This window comes from Gorilla gorilla, chromosome 1 (genome assembly GCF_029281585.2).
Source record: "Gorilla gorilla gorilla isolate KB3781 chromosome 1, NHGRI_mGorGor1-v2.1_pri, whole genome shotgun sequence".
Classification (NCBI taxonomy): domain Eukaryota; kingdom Metazoa; phylum Chordata; class Mammalia; order Primates; family Hominidae; genus Gorilla; species Gorilla gorilla.
The window spans coordinates 58,485,969-58,508,535 of record NC_073224.2 but is presented as its reverse complement, the minus strand read 5'-3'; the positions used below and the strand labels follow the sequence as shown (position 1 = coordinate 58,508,535).

At 32.2% G+C, this 22,567-nt stretch overlaps 1 protein-coding gene across 3 annotated transcripts in view; it reads left to right on the top strand.

The window, feature by feature from the left end:
- The window catches only part of NEK7 (NIMA related kinase 7), a 165,750-nt gene that overhangs the window by 101,732 nt on the left and 41,451 nt on the right, over positions 1 to 22,567 (top strand). For all 3 annotated transcript variants that reach the window (XM_019028382.4, XM_055378634.2, XM_063709790.1), the window contains 4 exons: positions 3,771 to 3,833; positions 5,316 to 5,426; positions 19,223 to 19,331; positions 20,219 to 20,326. In XM_019028382.4, coding sequence (XP_018883927.1) covers positions 3,771 to 3,833; positions 5,316 to 5,426; positions 19,223 to 19,331; positions 20,219 to 20,326 — 391 coding nt within the window. The remainder of the gene's footprint in view (positions 1 to 3,770; positions 3,834 to 5,315; positions 5,427 to 19,222; positions 19,332 to 20,218; positions 20,327 to 22,567) is intronic.

Here is a 22,567-nt window from a genome sequence, read left to right as displayed (position 1 = left end):
AGACTTGTTTGTACATATTATATGCAAGATATTCTTACAAAGTCCATATTTTCACCCAAGACATACTGCTTTTTCTTGCTCATGAAATCATCGGACAGCTTTGAATCTGTGTTTGGGAATGACATAATCTAAATATTCATTATTATTTATTTTTGTCTTGACTTGTTGGCTGAGAGAAAAAGAAAGATAAGATACTTCTGAATTTCCAGTTAAATGTATTTGTAAATGTATTTCGATCAGAATTTAGTTTTGCTTTAGATGTGCCATCAATGCTTATTTCTCCCTGTGTTTGAGGAGTGACTTTTGATATTATTGAAAATTCAGTTAAAAATAAAAGTCAATTTGTAATTCTAAATTAATGTTTATAACTTGAATTAAAGATTTTCTATGTAGCATGTTTCTTTCTTGATATGTTGTATCTTGTTATGGTTTCCTAAAAGTCGTATACATCTATTATTCATTCTTATCTCACTCACCCTCTTTTGTTTTTTAAAAATGTTGTTCCACATCATAGAGACATTGATTACTGAGAGATTAAATACATATATGTCTCCAAGTTTGTGATTTTCTTCATTTTAATTACTGGTACTATATGGGCATTATTCTTTCTCTGCCTCCTAAAACAAACAAACAAAAATACCAGGAATTACATCAAGATCTGATATACTTACAATTTTGTGCTTTCCAGTATATCTTTGATTTATCTCAAATTCCTTGTAAATAGCATTTCCTGCGAATGGCATCAGCGTTCATGATGTGTCAAGAATCAGTTATTTCTCATGCCATTTTGATTTAAAGTGCAAGTAGTCTGTGTGTGTGTGTGTGTTTCATACCTATAACTAACATCAAGTTCAAATTTTTCTGTTTCCATTAGTGTTTGTTTTATTGTTTAACATGTTGATATAGTAATCCCTTTGGGGGAATGAATGGCATTTCTATGTGAAATTGCTAAATGTAAAGCTTATTCCTTCAGTTCAAGAACTTTCAATTTTACACACACACACACACACACACATATATATTTTTTCCTGAAGGGCATTACGCGTTCCTGCTTATATAAATCAGTTACTGAGAGCCCTTCCAGCCAGCCATGCTCACCCCCATTAAGGTTCTTACATCACTTTGAACAAGTAGCACTTACAAGTTGCGTGTTAATTTTCTGTGTTGCAGTCTGCATTCTGCATCTGACACTGTGCATCTTAAAGGACTGCAAGATGGTTTTCTTATTTGTATCTGTAATAAAATCTGATAGTAAGATGGCATTCAGCATGGATTTTTATATGTAGAAAGGGTGGACATTAACAGTTTAAGCTTGTCTGTACTCAGGATCAGGTTATTCATATTAATAATTTGTGTGTAGAGTTAAAACTATGATGCTCTTGGAGAAAATTTCCGCAAGGTTTTTCCTTCCTTCCATAAATAGTGTCATATGGTTTGTTCTTTAATACTGGTAATTTTTTTAACCCCTGCTATTGGTGTCCATTTATATCTAGCTCATTTTGTCAAAGCTTGATGTATACAACAGCTTAATGTTAGCTAAAACATACCTTACTAGATAGTTTATGTGAACTTTGTGATAGTGATTTGCCACTCATGGTCCTTTCCTTTTTTTTTTTTTTTTAACCCCTTTTCCTTTGCTTGCTGTTGTTTCATTGTGTTGCATTCTGTTCCATTCTGAAATCATGGTAGTTAACATGAGTTTACTGTGGCTGACATGGTTAGAATTACTGCTAATGGAAAAAAAGAGAAGTTAACTCTCTTTAGTATATGTACCGGCATACATATTTCTTCTTCTGTTATTTGATTAAGTGGGAGAAACTTTGATGTAATCTAGTCTGTCTCTTTTTGTAAACCATTAAGTAAGGTAAGGCTTTATATTTTTTCAAATCTTAAACTGCAGTGCTCAACTATTTTACATTAAAAGTTGCAGAACGTAAATTTGATACTTGAAGTTTTCATTAGAAGTAGTAGAACCAAAATAATGTTAGTGAAAAAGCATATATATCATTTTATATACTGCTATTTTCACTATGCAAAAAGCACATGCATTTGTACAAGAAATAGAAGGGACTGAGCCAAAGCTAAAATTCTTTAAGGCAGTGAGTTTATGGATTTTATTTTTGCTTTATAATCTTATCTAATATCTTCATATGGTTTTTTAAATTAAGAAAAATTAGAACTTTGTGTATCTTTGGATATTAAGAATGATATCTAGAAAAAGTTGCCTCTTATAAGCTGTAATTATACACCCTTATTCCATATTTACTTTTATGCATTAGATATCTTTTGTTTCTGACTGGAAGAATCCTATAATTCTTTCAAAGTTCACCTCTAATGTTACCCGCCACCCTACATGGGAGGAATTTCTTCCTTAGGTTTCTAATACTACACTTTGTACACACATATATTTTAATACTTATTAGCTAGTTGTGTATGCATTAGACTTTGTGACAGCCTGGCTCATTGAGAAAACACTGACTATGGAGCTGGAACAACCTGGCTTCAAGTCCTGATTCTGTCCTTTACTAGTTTTATGATCATAAGCATATTATTTAATCTTTTTGAGCCTCAATCCTCATCTTGTTATTGTGGCCAATACTACCTGTCTTATAAGATTGCAATGAAGTTTAAAGCATCATGTGTAAAGAGGCCAGCCCTCTCTGGTAGTGTCTAATAACTACTTCTCTAATTAAAAAGACTTGGATTCTGCCACTCTTTTGACATTGTACCTTCTTTTCCTGGAATGTTAGCTGGCTGAATCAGGAAGACTTGATCAAGCTGATTACTAAAAATGTCATTAATTTTTTTATTTGTTATGTAACTAGGGTTTTAATCAGCTTGCACTACTGACTTAGATTTTTTTTGCAGTCTCTAAGATATTGCTTTTTTAAATGTTATTTTCCACACACTTAGAACCTTGAGAGATTTGTGTTTTCAGAGACACATGAAATATCTTTTTGATTGTATTTTTTATTTTTATGTTTTTAACAGTAGGTTAATATTTTTCAACCTTTTCTTCATTATCTTCCCCCCAAGCTTCCTGTTTAGACATTTCTTCCTAATTACCTCTACCCATGAAATTTTAATTCCACAAATACAGTATATCTGTTTATGTGCAGTACTGTATGTGTATCTATACTTTATACTTAATAGAGTAAAATTTTGTTACCCTTCTCCACAAAGAACCAATTTTCACCCCCTTGGAATGATATCACCCTTGTCAAGAATGCATGCATCAGACCTTTTAGACATGATTTGATGGAACAGATTAATGGTTCAGTGCTTGGGTTCTAGACGGATAACTCTGAGAATGAATTCTGCTTGCTCTGTTGATTAGCTGTGTGACCTTTTGTCATTCTCGTTAGCTTTCTAAAGCTTCTCTTCTTCATCTGTAAAATGGGAATACTACTATTATCATCCTCATAAGGTTGTGCAGTACATTTAGCATATATTAATTGCTCAACATATTTTAGCTATTACTTTATCATCTTAATAATCACAACTTTAATTTTGTTCATTGGAACTTAAGACCTGAGTGTTAAGGGATATCTAACTGTTCTCTTTATCCATTTTTTAAATACTGACTGCTGAAAATGTAAGCAATGTTGGTAACATAAGATACCTGCAGAACTCCTTAATAAAGAAAAGCTAATCAGAAAGAAAATTCCTTAGTGTACAAATAATTACATGTAGAGTATTAAAATGAATTTACACAATAGCTTGAACCATAGGTTATTATTTTATTAAGTAATTCTGGGTTCTGTTTTTAGATATTTGATTTAATGGATGCCAAAGCACGTGCTGATTGCATCAAAGAAATAGATCTTCTTAAGGTAATTAATGAACTGTTGACTCTTTTGAACATAACATGGTGATAAAAGTGATTTACTAAAATATCACACTTAAACACAAAAAGGTTTTTAAGACTTATGCTACACTGATTTCAAGTAATATTATATAAGGTTAAATTTCAGTATACTGAAGAATGTAGTTATTTTTTGGATTTATTGTTAAATAATATAATCAGAACATTTGTAGGACCAGCTTTTTTTTCTCATTTCAAAGTAGGAAATAGATAAAATGGGCATAAAACATTGAAGAATTTTTTTTTCTTGACCACCCCAACAAGACATATTCTAAAGGTTAAGTAATATAAATGCAAATTAGCATTATCTCAACATGTATCATATTGAGAATGTGGACTAATCAAAATGGTTCACATGCATTTTCTAATGTTTCAATACTTTTTCCAGACTTAGACAGAGTGCATGTAAAGAGTATGCCAGGAATTAGCTTTTTAGTTTCTCATCTACTAAGAATATAACTGAGATTTCAGTTATTTCTGCACTGCTTCTTTTATAGTGAAGTTTCTTTTGAGAAATACTGTGGCCTATGTTGTATTTTTAACTTTTAGTTAAGACTTGGCTGTTTTTTTATGCCATCCGTTTGTGTTAGTGCCTAAAATGAACCAGATTGATGCAAAAAGGAAAAAAGTAAGGTCAAAACAATGTTTTCTGACTATTCTGTTAGTTGTAGTTATTTCTTGGCGCATGAAGTAGCTGGCTTAAATATATGTAAACTTTTACTGTGGAAATAGCATATCATCATAGAAAATTTGCAGCGAAAACTTTAAGTAGAAAGAAGAAAGTCACCCATACTTTCTGCATAATTTCTCAGAGAAACAATTCATCTTGTATTAATATGTTTAAAGACTGAACAAAAGGATTGCAAATGAGTAGGGACTGATACGTATATTTCTACAAGGTAAAATTTTTCTTAGGGATGATTTTATGAATTGGCTCACATGAATAAGTCCTGTATGTTATTTGATATAAAAGCAATAGTTAGATATAGTATAGTAGATACCAGCTGTGTTTTGTCTACTAGCTGGAGTTATTCTAGGACCAGCCATAACTTCCAAGTAGGAGTAAAAAGGGATACTTTATTTATCATTGAGTGTTCCTAAATGAAAGTTCTCATTTTGAGGATGTAGTTTTTAGCAGTTGGCGACCTAATTCTATCATTTACTTCTTGCATCTGTTGATATGCTTATTGGGCATAGCAGTACTTTTAAATTAAGATTTAAACGTAAAATATATTATTTCTAATAAAGAATATTAAGATAATTTATACCTAGTTTTACTTTTAATAATTGTAATATTTGTTTCACAATTCACTAAAGAAAAGTATACCGTCATGTTAAGATTTCTGTAATTTAAAAAATACGGTGAAGTTTGTTCTTAAGTACAAAACTGTAAGTGACTCTTGGATATTTACAGTAAGAAAACTTTCTGATGCCTGTTTTATTTTCTCAGCAACTCAACCATCCAAATGTAATAAAATATTATGCATCATTCATTGAAGATAATGAACTAAACATAGTTTTGGAACTAGCAGATGCTGGCGACCTATCCAGAATGATCAAGGTAAGTTTTGAAAAAATTGTCTTAATGTTTTGTTTTGTTTTTTTTTTCTAATAGAATTGTCTGTTAAACACATAGGGATATTAGATATTTTAAACTAAAGACCTCAATGCAAAGCTTATCTGATAGATATGTAACAAATAGTAGATGGTTAGTGATCATAATTCTGAAACTGGTTTACTTGGTGATGTTTACACTGATCAGCTTAAATATCTAAACACCCCAAAACCAACTTGGAAAGAGGCCAAGATACTTGTCTTCTGTAAGTTGAGTTAAAGTTTCGCTGTTTGATTCTCTGAGCAGACCATGCTTGATCCTGTGTCTCTGGACATGAGTAAAAGGAGGTAGAAAGAGACTCTAGAGCAGCCTGACCTGTTTCTGGGGGGGAATCCATCAAAGAAAGTGGGATTTGCAGTCAGACCTTGGATATCAACCCCACATAAAAGTTGTTTAACCTTCTTTTCTAAGGGCATATTAATTCATAATTAATATAATTAAGTTGTTTAACCTTCTTTTCTAAGGGCATATTAATTGGGTTTAAGTTCAGCTGCAATTAATAGAAACCCTTAAATAATAGTAGCTTAAAAACTGTTTGTCCTCGGGCCAGTTACTTCTCTGTGTCACATTTTCTAAAAAACACAGTAATAATAGAACCTACTTTATAGGATTGTTGTAATGATTGAATTAATTAGTATTTATTAAGAGCTTAGAAGAATGCCTCACACATTGTAAGGCTATGTAAATGTATCTGCTGCTGCTATTATTATTGTTATTGTTATTATTTCTCTGTCACATAAAAGTCTGGGGCTAGTATGGTAGCTCTGCTCTATCAAGAGTATTTTAGAGACCCAGCCTATTTCTAGCTTATCAAGTCACACTAGGCTTGAAGGGACAAAGAGTACATGCTGGCTTTATCTTAAAGCACATTCCTGAGTGCTGCCTGTCACGCAACATTTTCAACTTCATTCCCTTGGCCAGAATGTAGTCTCATGAACCTATCTAGCTGCAAGGAAGTCTGGAAAAGAAAGTCTTCATTCAGCTGGCCATATGCCCAGCTAAACTTCTGTTACTATGGAAGACAAGTTGAACCATCTAGAAACAAACAAGAATAACCGAATGAGAAAAACAAAAGCTATTTATTCCAGCTTGCTGTAGCAAGGGAGTCAGCCAATCATCACTTGCATCTTGGCAGAGAATTAAAAGCAAGCAAAGGAATGAAAGGTTCATAGAGGGAAGAAAAGGGAAGCCTTTGGGTATGCCCTGATGGGAGGCTGCTGACATAGAGAAGCTATAGACCGGCTGACTAGAAACAGGACGTCCTTGTGATTGGTTAGGAGTACATATTTGGCTTTCTCTGGTTGGTCCTAGTTAGAGGCAGAGACAAAATTAGGGAAGCTGTCAGTTATTAATCAATTGTTATAGAAGTTACTGTTTAGCTTCCTAAATTGTCACTAGAGATAGCAGTCTGGCTTCCTGCAAGTCTAACTTATAGCACGCTGGCTTCCTGCATTGTTTAGTGTAGATAAAGAGTTGATTTCCTGGGCAGGTAGGAAAGATTGATATGTGGTTGGATATATGTACATACATTAGTACATATGCCTTTAAATAGATGGATGGATATGTGTACATACATTAGTACATATGCCTTTAAATAGATGGATGGATATGTGTACATACATTAGTACATATGTCTGTAAAAAGTATACATATAAACATACTATATATTATGTTACTTAACCATCATAATAAAACTATATGACAGGTATTACTGACCCAATTTTATTTATATGGTCTTTCCTTTCTCTCCCTCACTCCCATGTCCCAGAAATAACCTCTAACCTTTACGTGCACAAAACCTTCCCAACTTTACTTACTATCTTTATACCCATTTAAATATAAGAATATATACTAATACATGTATTCTTTCTCAGACACATCACAATTTATTTTATTACTTTGTTAATAATTGGATTGTTTTCATTTTTTATTCTTACAGAGAAATCTCAAGTACAAAGCCTTATCTACATCAATACAACTATATCTATACGTACCCTATTGTCTATTTCTATTACATAGATTCATATAAATATTGCTGAGTAAGAGTATGCACATTTTAAATGATAATAACTATTGCCATATTAGTCCCTTAAATAGTTAGTACCAATTTGTACCTTTTAAAAAATAGCTCTAGATTTTATTTTTTTCATTTATTAGACATTTACTATGTGCCAGGTGCATGGTTCATGGCTTTTTGGAACTCATCATCCAGTGGGAGAAACAGGCATTTGACTAATACTAATATAAAACTATATACCTGCAGTTGTAATGAGTTATATAAAGGAAAAGTGTGGGTTATAAGGGATGATTATAACAGGATCTCTGAAACTACACTGGTGAATTCAGATGGCAATTAAAGGATTTTAATCAGTTGTCCTAGTTATTTAACCTTAATGATTGAGCCAGTTTCTACATCAATAAAATTGGGTCAGTAATACCTGTCTTACAGTGTTGTTATGATGGTTAAGTAATATAATATATAGTATGTTTATATATATACTTTTTAAAGACATATGTACAAATGTATGTACACATACCCATCCATCTGTGCCTGTATGCATGTATGATATCTGATAGGTATTCACATTTTCTTTATTCCATTTAAACCTCTGATCACTATTCTTCTTCTAGCCTCCTTGCATCATACAAATCTACCCTTTTCTACTCTTCAAAGTTGACTTTATTCCTCCAGTTTTACAGAGTATTTAGAAGTCACTAGACAGGAGCACCCTCACCTTCCCATAACTGAACCTGCTAGACCTACTTGTGTCTGTTACTGTTCTCTCCTCCTTCTCTCCTGTTACCGTATTCTTGTTAGATAGGAGGGATTGTTATGTGTCCCTCCACCTGGGTTCTCTATCCTTTCTCTGCCTGTATTCTCAGAAATCTTAATTCCTATCATTATCTGTTCCCAGTCCTAGATTTATAACCATTGTGCACTTCTGAGTGCCTTCTCTCATCATTTAAATATGCTCAGGTCACTGTTATTTTAAACATATTTACATGTATGTACATGCACACACACCTGTTCCCCATTCATTCATTCATTCATTCATTCATTCAAGAAACTTATTTTCCAGTGGGGAAGTCAAATAAAATGCTAAAAGCAAGTAGAGTATATGATATGCCAGATGTTGATAAATCAATTGAGAAAAATTAAATAAGGAGTTTGGAGGAGGTGTGTTGCTATTTTATTTTATTTATTTAATTAATTTTTTTGAGATGGAATCTCACTCTGTCGCCCAGGGTGGAGTGTAGTGGTGCGATCTCGGCTCACTGCAACCTCTGCCTCCCAGGTTCAAGCAATTCTCCTGTCTCTGCCTCCCTAGTAGCTAGGACTACTGGTGTGCACCACCACACCTGGCTAATTTTTGTATTTTTAGTAGAGATGGGATTTCACCATATTGATCAGGGTGATCTCGAACTTTGACCTCAGGTGATCCACCTGCCTCAGCCTCCCAAAGTGCTAGGATTACAGGTGTGAGCCACTGTGTCCAGCCTGTGTGTTGCTATTTTAAGTAAGATGATCTCAGAAGACCCTCTTAAGTCCTACCACCCTCACCTCTGCCTGCCTTTTCCTTCAATTACTACCCTAGTTCTTTTTTTTTCCTTCTCAGTCAGACACTTACTCCTGACCCTCTTTCCAACCTACCACACATAATGGCTCTTCAATGACCTCTCTCATGAAACCAGAGGACTTTGTCCAGTCTTCATTCTGCTTGATTTCTCAGCAGCATTTGGCTCTGCTTTTCATACTCATCTTCCTAAAACGCTCCTCCATCGGCTTATTGAGTCCCACAGTGTCTTGATTTTCTTCCTACCTCTCTGGAGACTATCATTTTTCTTAACTGACTCATTCTCTTCTTCCTGGCCTTTAATGATGGAATTTTAAGTTTCAGTCCTTGACTTTTTTTTTTTTTTTTAATGTTCTTACGTTATAGCTGATCTCATTCATACCTATGGATTCAATTACTCTCTATACTCTTGTTGACTTCCAATTTTTTATCTTTAGCATGGAGTGCTTTTTAAATTCTGACTCTATATGGCTCAATATGTCTGTAAACAAATTCCTTACAGACTACCCATCCTCCCATGTTCCCTAACTCGAGGCCTGGCACCAGTTTATCTCGTTGTGCACTCTGGAAACCAGGACTTTTTTTTGACATTTCACTCTCCCTTACCTCTTCTTTTCAATCTCACCAGATTCTGTTTATTTTTTCTTCTAAATGCCTTTCAAATTTCTCCACCCAGCTCCCTTTCCATTTCTCTCCCTATCATCTGTCATTTGGAGAGAGCGAGAGCTTTTTGTCTCCCAACATCCAGCACCCATTCCTTAAATCCGTTTCTCCATCAGTCTTTAAGACGTTAGAGGGGAGAGAAACAAAGAAAAAAGAAAAACTTCCTTTCAATCACATCTTTCTAGGTTTTCACTTTAAGGGTAAAGACTAAATTGTTTGGCAAGATTCAGCAAGCCTTGTGTGATACAGAAGATACGCTCCCTCAGAGAGGATCAGAGTCCGTTTTGTGTATTCACATATCCCAAGTGCCTAGAGCAGTGCCTAGCACAGAGCTTGTGCTCAGCATATATTTGCTATGGAATCTGACTCCTGCTCTTGCTGTGGCTCATTGGCCTTTCATTTCCTTGAATGTGATTTTATTTTACCTGGGATGCTCTTCTTCTCCATTCTTGGCTGACTTTATTTCTGCTTGTACTTCAGTTCTTTACTTAGGTATCACTTCCTCAAGCATTTTCCTTTGACCCATAGAGTACTTTATGGTATAAGTACTCCCAGAGTACCCTTCCTACATAGCACTTAGTAATATAATCATGTATTCATGTGTGTAATTATTTTATTGGTGTTTGTATTTCCCATTAGACTTAAATTTCTGTTGAGCACAGAGACCATGCTGGCTTTGCTTGCCTGGCTATCTTCAGCTTCTAGCTCATAGCACCAACTTCAATAAATATGTAGTGAATAGATGTATAGAAGTTGGTTGTTTTACTTCTATTACACTTCTCTGTTCCAGGGCTCAGTAGATAACATGGGTGGTTGTATAACTGTCACAGCAATTTCCTGCTGCTTTATGCTCTCGTTTCATAGAGAGTTGCTGTGATATTCAGTGTATTTTTTTACGGGAGTGGGGTTGGGTAGTTAAGAAATTCTAAAATTGTTTTCTGAACATGCTTATTAGTTCTGTAAGCAGTTCTTTATAAAATAGATTATATCAGGGAAAAAAAATCATAGGAACTTCTTTTGTGAAGGAATAGAACAATGCCTTAAAGCTTTACAAAGGACAGCAGTGAATGCTTGAATTGTAATGAACATGATTCATTTCTTTTTAGTGAGTAATATTGTAAATCATTGTGCATCATAACAATATATTTCATTCTCTCAAGTCTTCAGCTTAATTGGGGTGCAAGAGGAAATATAGCTTCTGGTCTGTATTCCAGAAATGAACCTCTGGATAGCATTGCATCAAAGATTTTTACAAGTAAATAATTAATTGGTTCAGAGCAGGCTGACAAATATAATTAAGCAATTTATAGTTGAAATATTCAGTATTTCTCTAATTAGTGACAAAGGAATACCTGAGGCTGTGGTCAGATGAAATACTTCCCAGATGAGTTTTAGGATAAAAGGAAATCTAGAATTTTTCATCATAATTTCTTCATAAAGGAAATTATGATCATAAAGGAAAATCGACTCTTACAAAACAGATTTCAGTTAAATTGTGCTGTGTATGCCATATATTTTCTTTATTGTAGTTAAATTGGACACATACATGCTCCATTTTGTAGTATGTCTTATTATACTGTTTATTTCACTATTCTAATGTCAAGAAACATATTTGGTGATGAAGACCCAGTGTAGAGGAAAGTAATCTCAAAAATATATAAATAAGAGGATTTTAAAATTTCAACTTGTCAATAGAAATGTTACTAAAATATATTTTAAATTTTCATAGTTCATTTCACAAAATATACTTCATTCATTGAATTAATTTGTAAGTGCCTGTATTTATAACTACCTATTTGAGTTATATAGGTCAATTTGAGACAAATAGAAGAAACTATAAATGTGTGTATTTAATATTATATATTTTAAAAAATTGTTTTGCTAGACTAGCAATAAAACAAAATGTAACCTAATATTTTGAGAAGAAACTCAGAGGTTTGTTATCTGCCAAGAGAATGTCATACCATATTACAGTGGCTAAGTAGGAAATGAATATTATTCTTACAGTTTTTTTTAGTGAAATATGCAATACAAATAATTTAAATGGATGTCTGTTTCCTGCCAGGAGTTTGGTACTGCACACAATAAATAAATAAGACCATCATTTCTTATTTCTAGGATATTTAGGTATAGGCTATCTTCTTAGATTGCTGACTTTGTATTTTCTACCTTGTTACCACCTGTAGGTCATTCCTTCTAAATTTGCTAGGAGCCTTAAAACTCTTTTTCTTTATACATACATAAAATTAATTTTACATACTGATTTTTCATGTGTTTACAACTGTATTTTGTATTAATTTTTTATTGCTGCATAGCAAATTACTACAAATTTAGCAGCTTTAAGCAACACAAATTTATTAACTCTAGATTCCTGTGGGTCAGGATTAGTGGGTTCTCTGCTGAAGGTCTTAGAAAATTGAAATCAAGGTGCCATCTGGGGCTGTGAACTCACTGAGGTTCAGGGTCTTTCTCCATGTTCACTGGTTTTTGGGGGAATTCAGTTCCTTGAAGTTATATGGCTAAAGTTCCTACTTCCCTCCTGGTTGTCAACTGGGGGTATCCTTAGGTTCTTGAGGCTGCTGGCCATTTTCTGCCCCATTCATCTCCACAACCTGCCATTGTGTTCCCTTAAGACCAGCAGGAGAGTTTCTCTGGATTCAGATCTCTCTTGACTTTTTTGAATGGCTCACCCAATTAGGTCACGACTACCCATGCTAATGTCCTTCTTGATTAACTCAAAGTCAGCTGATTAGGGACCTTCATTACATCTGCAAAATCCCTTCTTCTTTATAACATCATATGAAATGGGAGAGTAATTCATAGTATTCACATGCCCTACTCACATTCAAGAGAATGGGATTATACAACAGAACTTGAGAATTTGGGGGAGTGAGGTACATCTTAGAATTCTGCTTATGACAGACGTTAATAAATTAGCTAGAATGTCAACCATGTTTTGGAGATAACTGTTATCTTCAAATATTATAACTTAAAAATCTTGTTCACATACTTGGTTTGGCTGTTTTTACATTTGCAGACACATTTTTATTTGTCCTTATCCAAATGTAGAGGTTGTATTGGAAATAAAATCACTTTGAAATGTCTTTTACACTCTTGGCCTTTGGATTCTTAAAGCAATAAAGGTTTCCCAGCAGTCCCATCTCTCTTTGATAACTCTGATTTATTGTTTACCAGGATACCCACACTTTCCATTTCAGCATCTGGACAAAGTGTATAGCCCATATCAGACAATTATGAGAACTGCCAGTGATTCCAAATGCAGTTTCCCACTAAGTCTTTTGTATGAGATCGTCACCTGTCTTATATTTCATTTTAGAATTATTCTGAAGTCCTAAGGTTGCAAGTTAGTAGCACTATCTGAAAAAACTACCCAGGATTGAATATTATTTTATATATATATAAATTAAAAATATATATTTTATATATATATATACACACACACACACACACACACACATAAATACATTTACTTAGGTACCTATACATAACATATGTACATCTATGTGTCTATATCTGTATAAATTTATGTCTACATATGGTATGTATATGTAGGTGTGTTATATAGAATTATTTTTTTAAGAGCAATGTTACAGATAAAATATCACTTGGGTTTTCCTTGATACTTAAGTAGTTTGAAGTCGAAGCAGTATAGAACTTAGAGATTTTAGGAAATTGAACACTTTATACCATGAAATGACCGTTATTTAATTCTGTGAGCATAAATAAAAGGTGATGTATGAACTTTGAACTCTGTTTGCTTGGAAAAAATTGAAAACAATTTTGAAGGAGCTTATTGCTCCTTACATTTGAAGATGATAGTGATATAAAGCTCCCTTTTGTAAACCATGTAATACCATCGTGAGCAGTAATTTTGGTAACTGTAGACACTTAAGTAAAGATAAGGGATACAGACACCATTATGTTAAGCATCTTAATTTCTCTCCTTTAGATTTCAATTGAGATACCTTTACTGTTCTGCTGTGTTTTCTTTGTTCATTATGAAATTAAAATATCTCTTCAACTCTCTTAGTGTTGTCTAGTATAACATAGCAAGAAAGAATTTATTAAAGAGGGAAATATTTCTGTTTATCTTTGTGACCTTCTATTTCTCCTCGAAGACTGACTGACTGTTCTTTTTAATCTCACTTTATCTATCACTAGTACTCTGATGCAATAGAAAAAACATTTTAAGTATTTCCAAGTATTTTCTTATCAGTTTTAGTAATGTGGAAACTTCTCTTAAGAATTATTCACATGGCAGCAATGCAGGGACCATTCTTTTTAGTAATTCTGATGCATTCATGTGTTTTTATTGTTGATCTTTTAGTTTTTTAATATTCTAAATAAGTTGCCTTGATATTGGTGTACCAGTTTTCAGGAGGCAACTGTTTTGGGGAAGTTTTGTGACTTTATGGGTACTTAGTTTTCTTGTTTGCTAAATAACTTAAGAGGTTTTTTTCCCTCAAGGTGTAATTGCTCATGAAAAATATTTTCTGTTTCACATTTTCTACCCTAAGATGAAATATATTTTTGGCTTGCATTAATAACCTGCACAATTTTAACTTTTGGGAATGAATTGATTATATTTATATTCTATTATAATCTAAAAACAGCTTAGCACTCTTAATAGATTTTCCAACATTACAGGAAAAGACAAAGACTGGTAGACCTTGGATAAGAAGATAAAATGAGATGCTAGTGATAAGTATTCTCAGTGATCTCATGACTGTCAGGCCCATCCTACTTTACACCTTCTAATGCAACTTAAGATATCTGAATTTTATTCATTGTGCCAAGAGAGAAAATACTTATGCACTGTAAATTAGTGTTACATACCAAAATTTTAATTTTATATAATTTCCCACAATTGCGTATAGCAAATATTTGTGAAGTTTAGTTTGTTGATACCTCATTATGCCTTCCAAAGAAAAATGTTTCCATAGAAAGATTAATAAATGATAAAAATCACACTTAGAACTGTCCATTATACTTCTGGAAGCATCCTATCTTTTTCATCACCCAGTCTCTGTGCATTTAATTCTTTGAAATAACTACGACAAAATATAGTCTTATAAAATTGCATTATAATTACAATGGTATGTTTGAGAGCTTAACATCCCCTCTGATGGTAAATGTTTGACCTAATTACAAACTTATAACAAAGAATTCTAACTGCTTGTCATCTCATGTTAAGACCTTTTATAGTATTAAATGGACCAATAGGGATCTCTGAGGTTTTTTGTTGTTGCTTTGTTTTTACTAATTGGATATATGAAGGATAAGGCATACCAAGAAACTATTATTTTTAAGTATGAAATGTGCCAAACAGACATTTATTATTTCTGTTTTATTTGAAACTAAGACTGTAGACCCACAGATTATATTTTAGAAGTGGTGGAGACGTCATAGATCATCTCCAAACTCTGTTTATAATAGAGTGAGGAAGCTGAGACCCATCAAGGTTAAATGGCTTGTTCAAGGTCACACAACCAGTTACTGTCAAACCTTATAATCAGGTCTATTATTATAAGATGGATATGGATTGTGTTAGTGGCACATTTAAACATTTGACAACACTCCAAGCAGGAAATGCTTCCTTATATTTAACATAAATCACTTACTTCCTCTTACTAGATACTTGGACGAAATGGAGAGCAGCTGGTGCCTGTAATTCTAGTTCTCTTATGACTTCATTATTTCTCATCATTTAATTAACATTTTTCCTAATCCTCTTCAAAAACACCTTGCACACCAGGATTGCATTTTTTTGTTTGTTTGTTTTTTATTTTTTTAACCACAGCAGTACATTTCTAAAGGATGCTTAGTGTATGATTCCCTGGGTTGGCTACACAATTGCAAGTCCCTTTGTTAAAAATTAAAAATTTTTAAGATGGCAGTAACAGAGCTTTAAACCAAGTGCCAGACCTGCATAACACAGGTTTCCTGCCCATGAAGCTGACCCTGATAGTTCCAGATATTTTGCCTGAAATTTTCTTTTTTAAAGATTAACATGTCAAACTTTATGCTTAAATATTTTGATATGCCACAGAGAATAGTAATTTTTTTGTAAAATAAGATCATTTTCTATCTTTCTCTGTTGATGAGGTTATGCTGGGTAATATCACTGAGGCTCTTCCTGAGATTTCTTGAGGAAGAATATTAGAATTATATAACTCAGAAATAAGCAGTGTATATTCTACTTGGAGTTGTAATGTCTGGAATGCAGGAACCAAGTTACTCAATGGAGTTCAAAAATGATACTTAGATATTCACTGTCCACTATATAATTGGATTTGGTCTTGGTCATTTAATTTGTAGTGGGATGTTTGGAGATGAATAATTTTGAAAAGAGTGTGTCTATTAAGATGTGACTATTTTCCCAAAATCTTTGAAAGGAAACAGCTTGAATCAGCTATAGCCCTTTTTATATTAATATAAAGCACTTAGATGGTGACGCAGATGGGTTTTACCAGATATGCCGAATTTCACCTAAGTGAAATGCTGGTAATCTTCTTACACATAAGTCAGAAATAATATAATCTGATGTTTGTATATACATACTTTTATATGTAAATTGATTAGCTTTTTGTCACATCTGATTTTTCTGTTTGAATAATATCCAGTATTTATCTGAATAATTTTGATAAAAGTGGAAAAGTTACTTCTAAAGTAAATAGTATTTGAAGGTTTGCATAGGGAAAAGACTAGCCTACTGAAAAAAAAAAAGACTAAACAAAATTATGTCCAAGTGATCAGGTATATCTGGGTGTTTATTTTTGCCTGCCCATAAATTTTCGGATACTTTATTTTCAACTATAAAAAAGTTGCAATTCTATTTCATAGCATAAATATTGTAAAAGCGCCTTGTCACATATTCTTTCATTTTCTTATAAATATTTATATTGATACCAACTTTTAGATGGATTGGTTACATTATTTATTGCTATATTAAAAACTTACTATATAACAAATATATGTACATTTTTACTTTTTACATGTTGGCATTAGATTTTTTTTTTAAAATCAGAGCTAAACATTTATATAGGGCTGCCTTTTTTCAAGGGAAACAGGATTTTCAAACAATAATGCTCTTTGGTTAGATAATTAACTTTTAAAAAGATATGTGTTTTATTAGAATAAATTTTAAGAGAAGGTTGTTCTTTCTTTTTTTAAATTCTTTGGCTTTATGGAAGTTCCTGCTTTGTAGTGCTAATATACATTTTACCCATAGTAAAAAAGAATTCGAATTTTCATTGCCTTTTTGCTGTTCATCCTCTTTTAAGAGATAGCCAACAGTGCCACCATCAGAACAGACAGGCTTTTCTCATTTTAAGTGTTGGTTTTCTCAAAAAACAAACAAAAAAAAAAACAAACCCAAAAAAACCCTATACTTAAGGAATGGTTTAAAAACCACATATGTTTAAGCACACACATTAAAAATAATGAGAGATACTAATGGCATAATGAAACTGCCTTTATTTTGTGAAAAAATCAAATTCATGTCATTCTTTAAAGGCAGGCCTATAACTAATTTGAATACTTAACTTTTAGACCAGGTCATTCTGAGTAGTATTATATTGAATTCAGCTTCTTGTCATCAGGTTTAACTTGTAAGTTACAGTCTCAAAGAATACAAAAACATGAAAATAATCAGATTATCTTTGTCCGGTAACGTCTTCCCTATTGTGCAATTTGGGGGCAATTTTTAAATTATGCCTTTTCTTTTAGATTTGATTTCTTTTTTATAATGGTATTTAAAAAGTAAACTGCCAACTACATTATAATTATGATGATTTCAAAATCTGTATTAAAGCATAAAAATTTGTTTTCATGGTCTGATACACACATGATATGGTATATTTATTTTTGAATGAAAAGAAACCTGGTCCCCATCTTCCTGTTGACATCAAACAGTCCTCTGATATGCTAATCCAGCATCAGGGAGAGCACATATACAGGGTTTATTTGGACTCATTCCAAGTCTGAAAGAAAATTACGTGTAAAGAACTGATTTTGTAGCATTGCCCCCTTTGAATGAAAACTGATGTTGACACAGTCTGCAATTAAAAAGACTTAGTATTGAAACATGATATGGGAGGTTTCTAACATTTTAGTAAGACCCTGATTTGCTTTTTAATTACCTGGTCATCTAATTGTTATTTATTCTTTGGGATGTAATGTTACTCATATAATAGCTATTGAAATTGCTAATAAATTTATTTCTGTAATATGTGTTATAAGAAAGATTAACCTAAGATTATTAGCTTTTCCTTAAAGATTTATCCTTTGGTACATACCTTGAGTACATATGAGACAGTAGATATAATTTTTTGCTAAGTGTGAAGTAGGGATATCAGCAGATTTCCTTGTGCTGCTTTTCCATTCAGCCTGCCCTCAGCTGGTCACAGGTGTAAAAACTGAAAGGTAGCTGTTTTAGAATTTTCTCAAGTATAGTTCCTCCATATTCAATAACAAAAAATCAATTTAGTTGGACTTCTCAAAATGTCTTTGGATAAATTGCATTAAAGTACATATTTAAATTTTAATACCTATATATATTTTAAAACAGTTAAAATTATTAGAAAATTTTATGGAAACCTATTACAATGCAATATTCATGTTGGTCATTTATAGGTATTGTTAAATGGGAAACCAGTTGCATTTTGTTTTTGAAAAATAATTTTTATGTGTTGAATCTTTGTAAGTCTTATGAAGCTAAGAACTTTGTCCTTGAAGTAGTATATTATTAGTATAGTCTTCTAGCAGATTTATTGTAGAAAAAATGAGCCTAAATAAGTACCTCTGGTTTTACAATTATTGTAGTGTTTGCCCTCTTATGTGCCAGGACCCCTCTCCTAAGTAGCCTATTGGTGCTGTCAGCTTTTTGCCTGGGCATTCCTGTAAGGTTTTTCTTCCATGGAGTTTAGTTTCATTCATTCAAAGCAAAGTGCAAGTTTGACTTGCATTGTGCAGTAGAAATATTCATGAAAACTCTCCACATAAATTCCTTTTATTTATTTAATTTTTAATAAATTGTGATATTTCAAATCACCAGGGTGGTTCAATATTTAAAAGGAATTCTGTAGTGAAACCTTCTGCCAGGAGAAGAATTGTCTTTTAATGAACATAATTATCTACAGGTATCTAGACTTTTTTATTCTGGCTCTTCTTAAAATCAAATTTGACATCTTCCTTTTAAGATAAGAAATTGTTTTATATAGATGTTAATTTTTTGAAATAGTGGGACATCACAAAAATGTACTGTTACACAGTTTCCGCTAACCTTAGTTATAATAGGAAAAAAACTTAAGCCATTATGTCAGATAAAATTCTTGGAATAGTTTCAGTATAAAGATCATATGCTTTTTAGTTGATAATGGTAGATAAAATTAGGTGTTTCTCTGACTTATGGATTTTTGCTTATCAGAATCCAGTCTTGAGAAATTTTAGTTTTTATAATTCTTATTTTTAATTTTCAAAAAGCATTTTAAGAAGCAAAAGAGGCTAATTCCTGAAAGAACTGTTTGGAAGTATTTTGTTCAGCTTTGCAGTGCATTGGAACACATGCATTCTCGAAGAGTCATGCATAGAGGTAAGATAAAATCATTAAGTACTTTTAATCTTGTTTTAAATGATGTAAGTTCTTCAAAGTAAATGTCTTCAAGTCAGTACATAATACCATACTTTTTCAGGTAATTATTTTCAAATTATAATTATGCTAGAATGTTAAACCTTTAAATAAAGCACTACTAGGTTTTAAATAAGAATGTAAATTAATCTTCTGCTTGACTCTTTTGAGCATCTTACTAACCAGTAAGATGCTGTTGGTAAAGACAAGACAGCAATCAAATGTATATAAGGAACAGTTTTTTGTTTCTTCAAATAAACAATGTATATCATAACCACTTAGATTTTTAATATTCAGTATTAGCTCAGCATTCTTTTCATTCAAGTGGTTGAGCAGAGTGTGTTAACATTACATCAATAAGTAATTGATCCGCTGATACTGAAGTGTGAAAAATTTTAATACAATTCATTTATGCAATTAAGATTTTTAAAGCCATCTAAGTAAATAATTATGTGCCTTATAGTGTTGTCGTGGTTTTATATTTTATGCAAATCTACCAGTAAGTTAATTTTTAGTAAGATATTTTATTTAAAATTGATATCAAAAGGACACGTGTATTTTGTGATTTGAATTTCACAGGTTTTTTGAAAATGGAAAACAAAATGCATTTGAAATAGAAATTAATAATCATGTTCATCATGCTACACTGATGATTAGCTGTCTAGCAGAGAATCGAGAACTCCTTGGTATTAGGATATATCAGAATTATTCAAAATAAACTAATTGGTTCATAAATCAAACTTTCATGATTAAAATAAATTTTAAATTCTGTCACGAAAAGTAGTTGTTAATTCCTTTAAAATTTCTAAAATGTCTATCATCTTTTACCTGATCCCTTCATTTATTCACAGATATAAAACCAGCTAATGTGTTCATTACAGCCACTGGGGTGGTAAAACTTGGAGATCTTGGGCTTGGCCGGTTTTTCAGCTCAAAAACCACAGCTGCACATTCTTTAGGTAAGAGACACAATATAATTTCATTCAGTTACTTTGTGTATGTGTGATTAAAAGATAAGAGGTGTACCAATTACATGCCAGCTCTTACATTCTTAATAAAACTATTTTAAAAATCACCAGGTCCTGAACAGATGCCTGCAACTCTCTATTAGGTATAAGGTTTCCTCTAATATGACAGTTGGATACTTCTGTTAACTTGACCTCAGGCAGACACTGAGTTAAAAAAAAAATGCTGATAAATCTGGTTTAACTATTGCCATAGAAAAGTCCTTTTATTGTACATTTAATAATAGATAATATGGTGATTAAGCTGTCTCTTGGAAGAAGACTTCACCTGACCATTTAAAAATACAATAGTAGTTTGTAAATTTTTATTTATTAAAATAAAATATATGGTTGTGAGTGTTAGTGTTTAGAATTAATAGAAATTACTAAAAGAGATCATTTTTAAATTGAGTAACTTAAAAGGAGTGATAGGGCTTATCTTAAAACTCCTCAAATTATATATTCTCCTTGTAAATACAGGACTTAGATCAAATGGTGACAATCAGAATTAAGTAAAAGTTACGTTAAAAATAAGTTGGCTTAAATTTAATGGTGCTCATCTTTGGTGTCATAATTTCATTGAAAGCCATTTTTTTTTATAAAATTGTTTTGAGATATGAAATAAAAACCTTTTAAATGGCCTGATGAGGAACAAATGAGTTATACTAAATAACAAAGTAGTGAAATGAGCATCTGAATTAGGTGACTAGAGATTTTAAGTTTTTCTGGCTTTGTTACCTAAGGTTCCATGTGGCCTTGAACCTGTCATCGAATTTTTCTATATTTCTAAAACAGTACCTAAAACGTAAGTAGGTACTCAATTAATATTTGCTGAATTACAAAATATTGTATCCTAATTTCAAGAGTGTTAGAAAGATAATGCTTTGCATTTTTAACAGGATTTCAATTTTGTCAAGTATTTTGAGAAAATGAAATTTCACAGTGATGCTGAATAACAGTTTTTTTCTCCTTTCACTTCACATTTATTTTCATAGAGCGTTGTAATTTTTCCTGAATAAAGAAATTTGACATGAAATTCCATAAGAAATGCATAAGTTTGCCCAGCACTTTAATAAAGTTTTATTGGGGAAGTTACAGTACATGCAATACAAAGAGTGGAGGAGTTCTATAGAGAAAACCTTGGACTGTTCCAAGCCAGTGCCATTTATCACTAGTAGATAGCATGTTTTCACTTTATATTACTCATCTGAATAGAAGAATATCATAAAAGCATTCTGTCACTAGTTTAGTTAGAAATGCCAGGCTACAATTACACACACACACCTGCACATGCCCCTGCTCATGCACACACGTGTGTTGTTTACATGCTGCTTTGCAGACTGTCTCTGAGCCTGCTGTAGTCATCCAATCTGAAGGATCCAGCATTATTATATGAAACCCACTTCTTAACTGTTTTGTTTGGTTTGCCTGATACTGCCTCTTGTAAAAGTTCTAAACAGAATTTAAGAACATATATGCATCTCCAAATTGAGGTGATATGCTAGTAGAAATTATAGAGTAAAATTAATTTTAATAGATTTAATAATTCATTATGAATTTCTCATACCAAGTTTTATCAAAATCAACTCACCTAGGGTCATGTAATTATATATATGTAATATATATACATTATGTATATTTATATAATATATATTGTTATATATATATAATGTGTGTATATATACACATTATAAATAAACATGCTCATGCCCATAATTACTAAGCATTCTAAGACATACCTGAAATACAGCAGTGAAAAAATAGAAATGAGACTGTTTTCTTAATGGATGAATCATAGAATATAATTTTTTTCACAAGTATTTTTTGTTTTACATATTATTTTGAGAAAAAAATATATCCTTAAAATAAGAAAATTTCCTTTATCCCTTGTCTTCTCTGTGAACTGAAGATTTTGATTGTTTGAAACTAAAGTTCACTAAGCATAGTGCATTGAATACAAATAATTAAAATTTGGACTCCAGTCTACTAAGGCTCTTTGGACTCCATAAAAATCCTACTTAGAAGAATCAAGAAAAATTCTCTGGTAACATACAATATGTATAAAATAGCAAGGATAGAAATCCTGACAGACATTCTTGATGACAAATTGACCCTAATTTTTACTTTTGGAAAAGTATTACTCTGCTATGTTGTCATATATTTTTAATAGCAAATTTAAGTTTTCTTCTCAGAGTC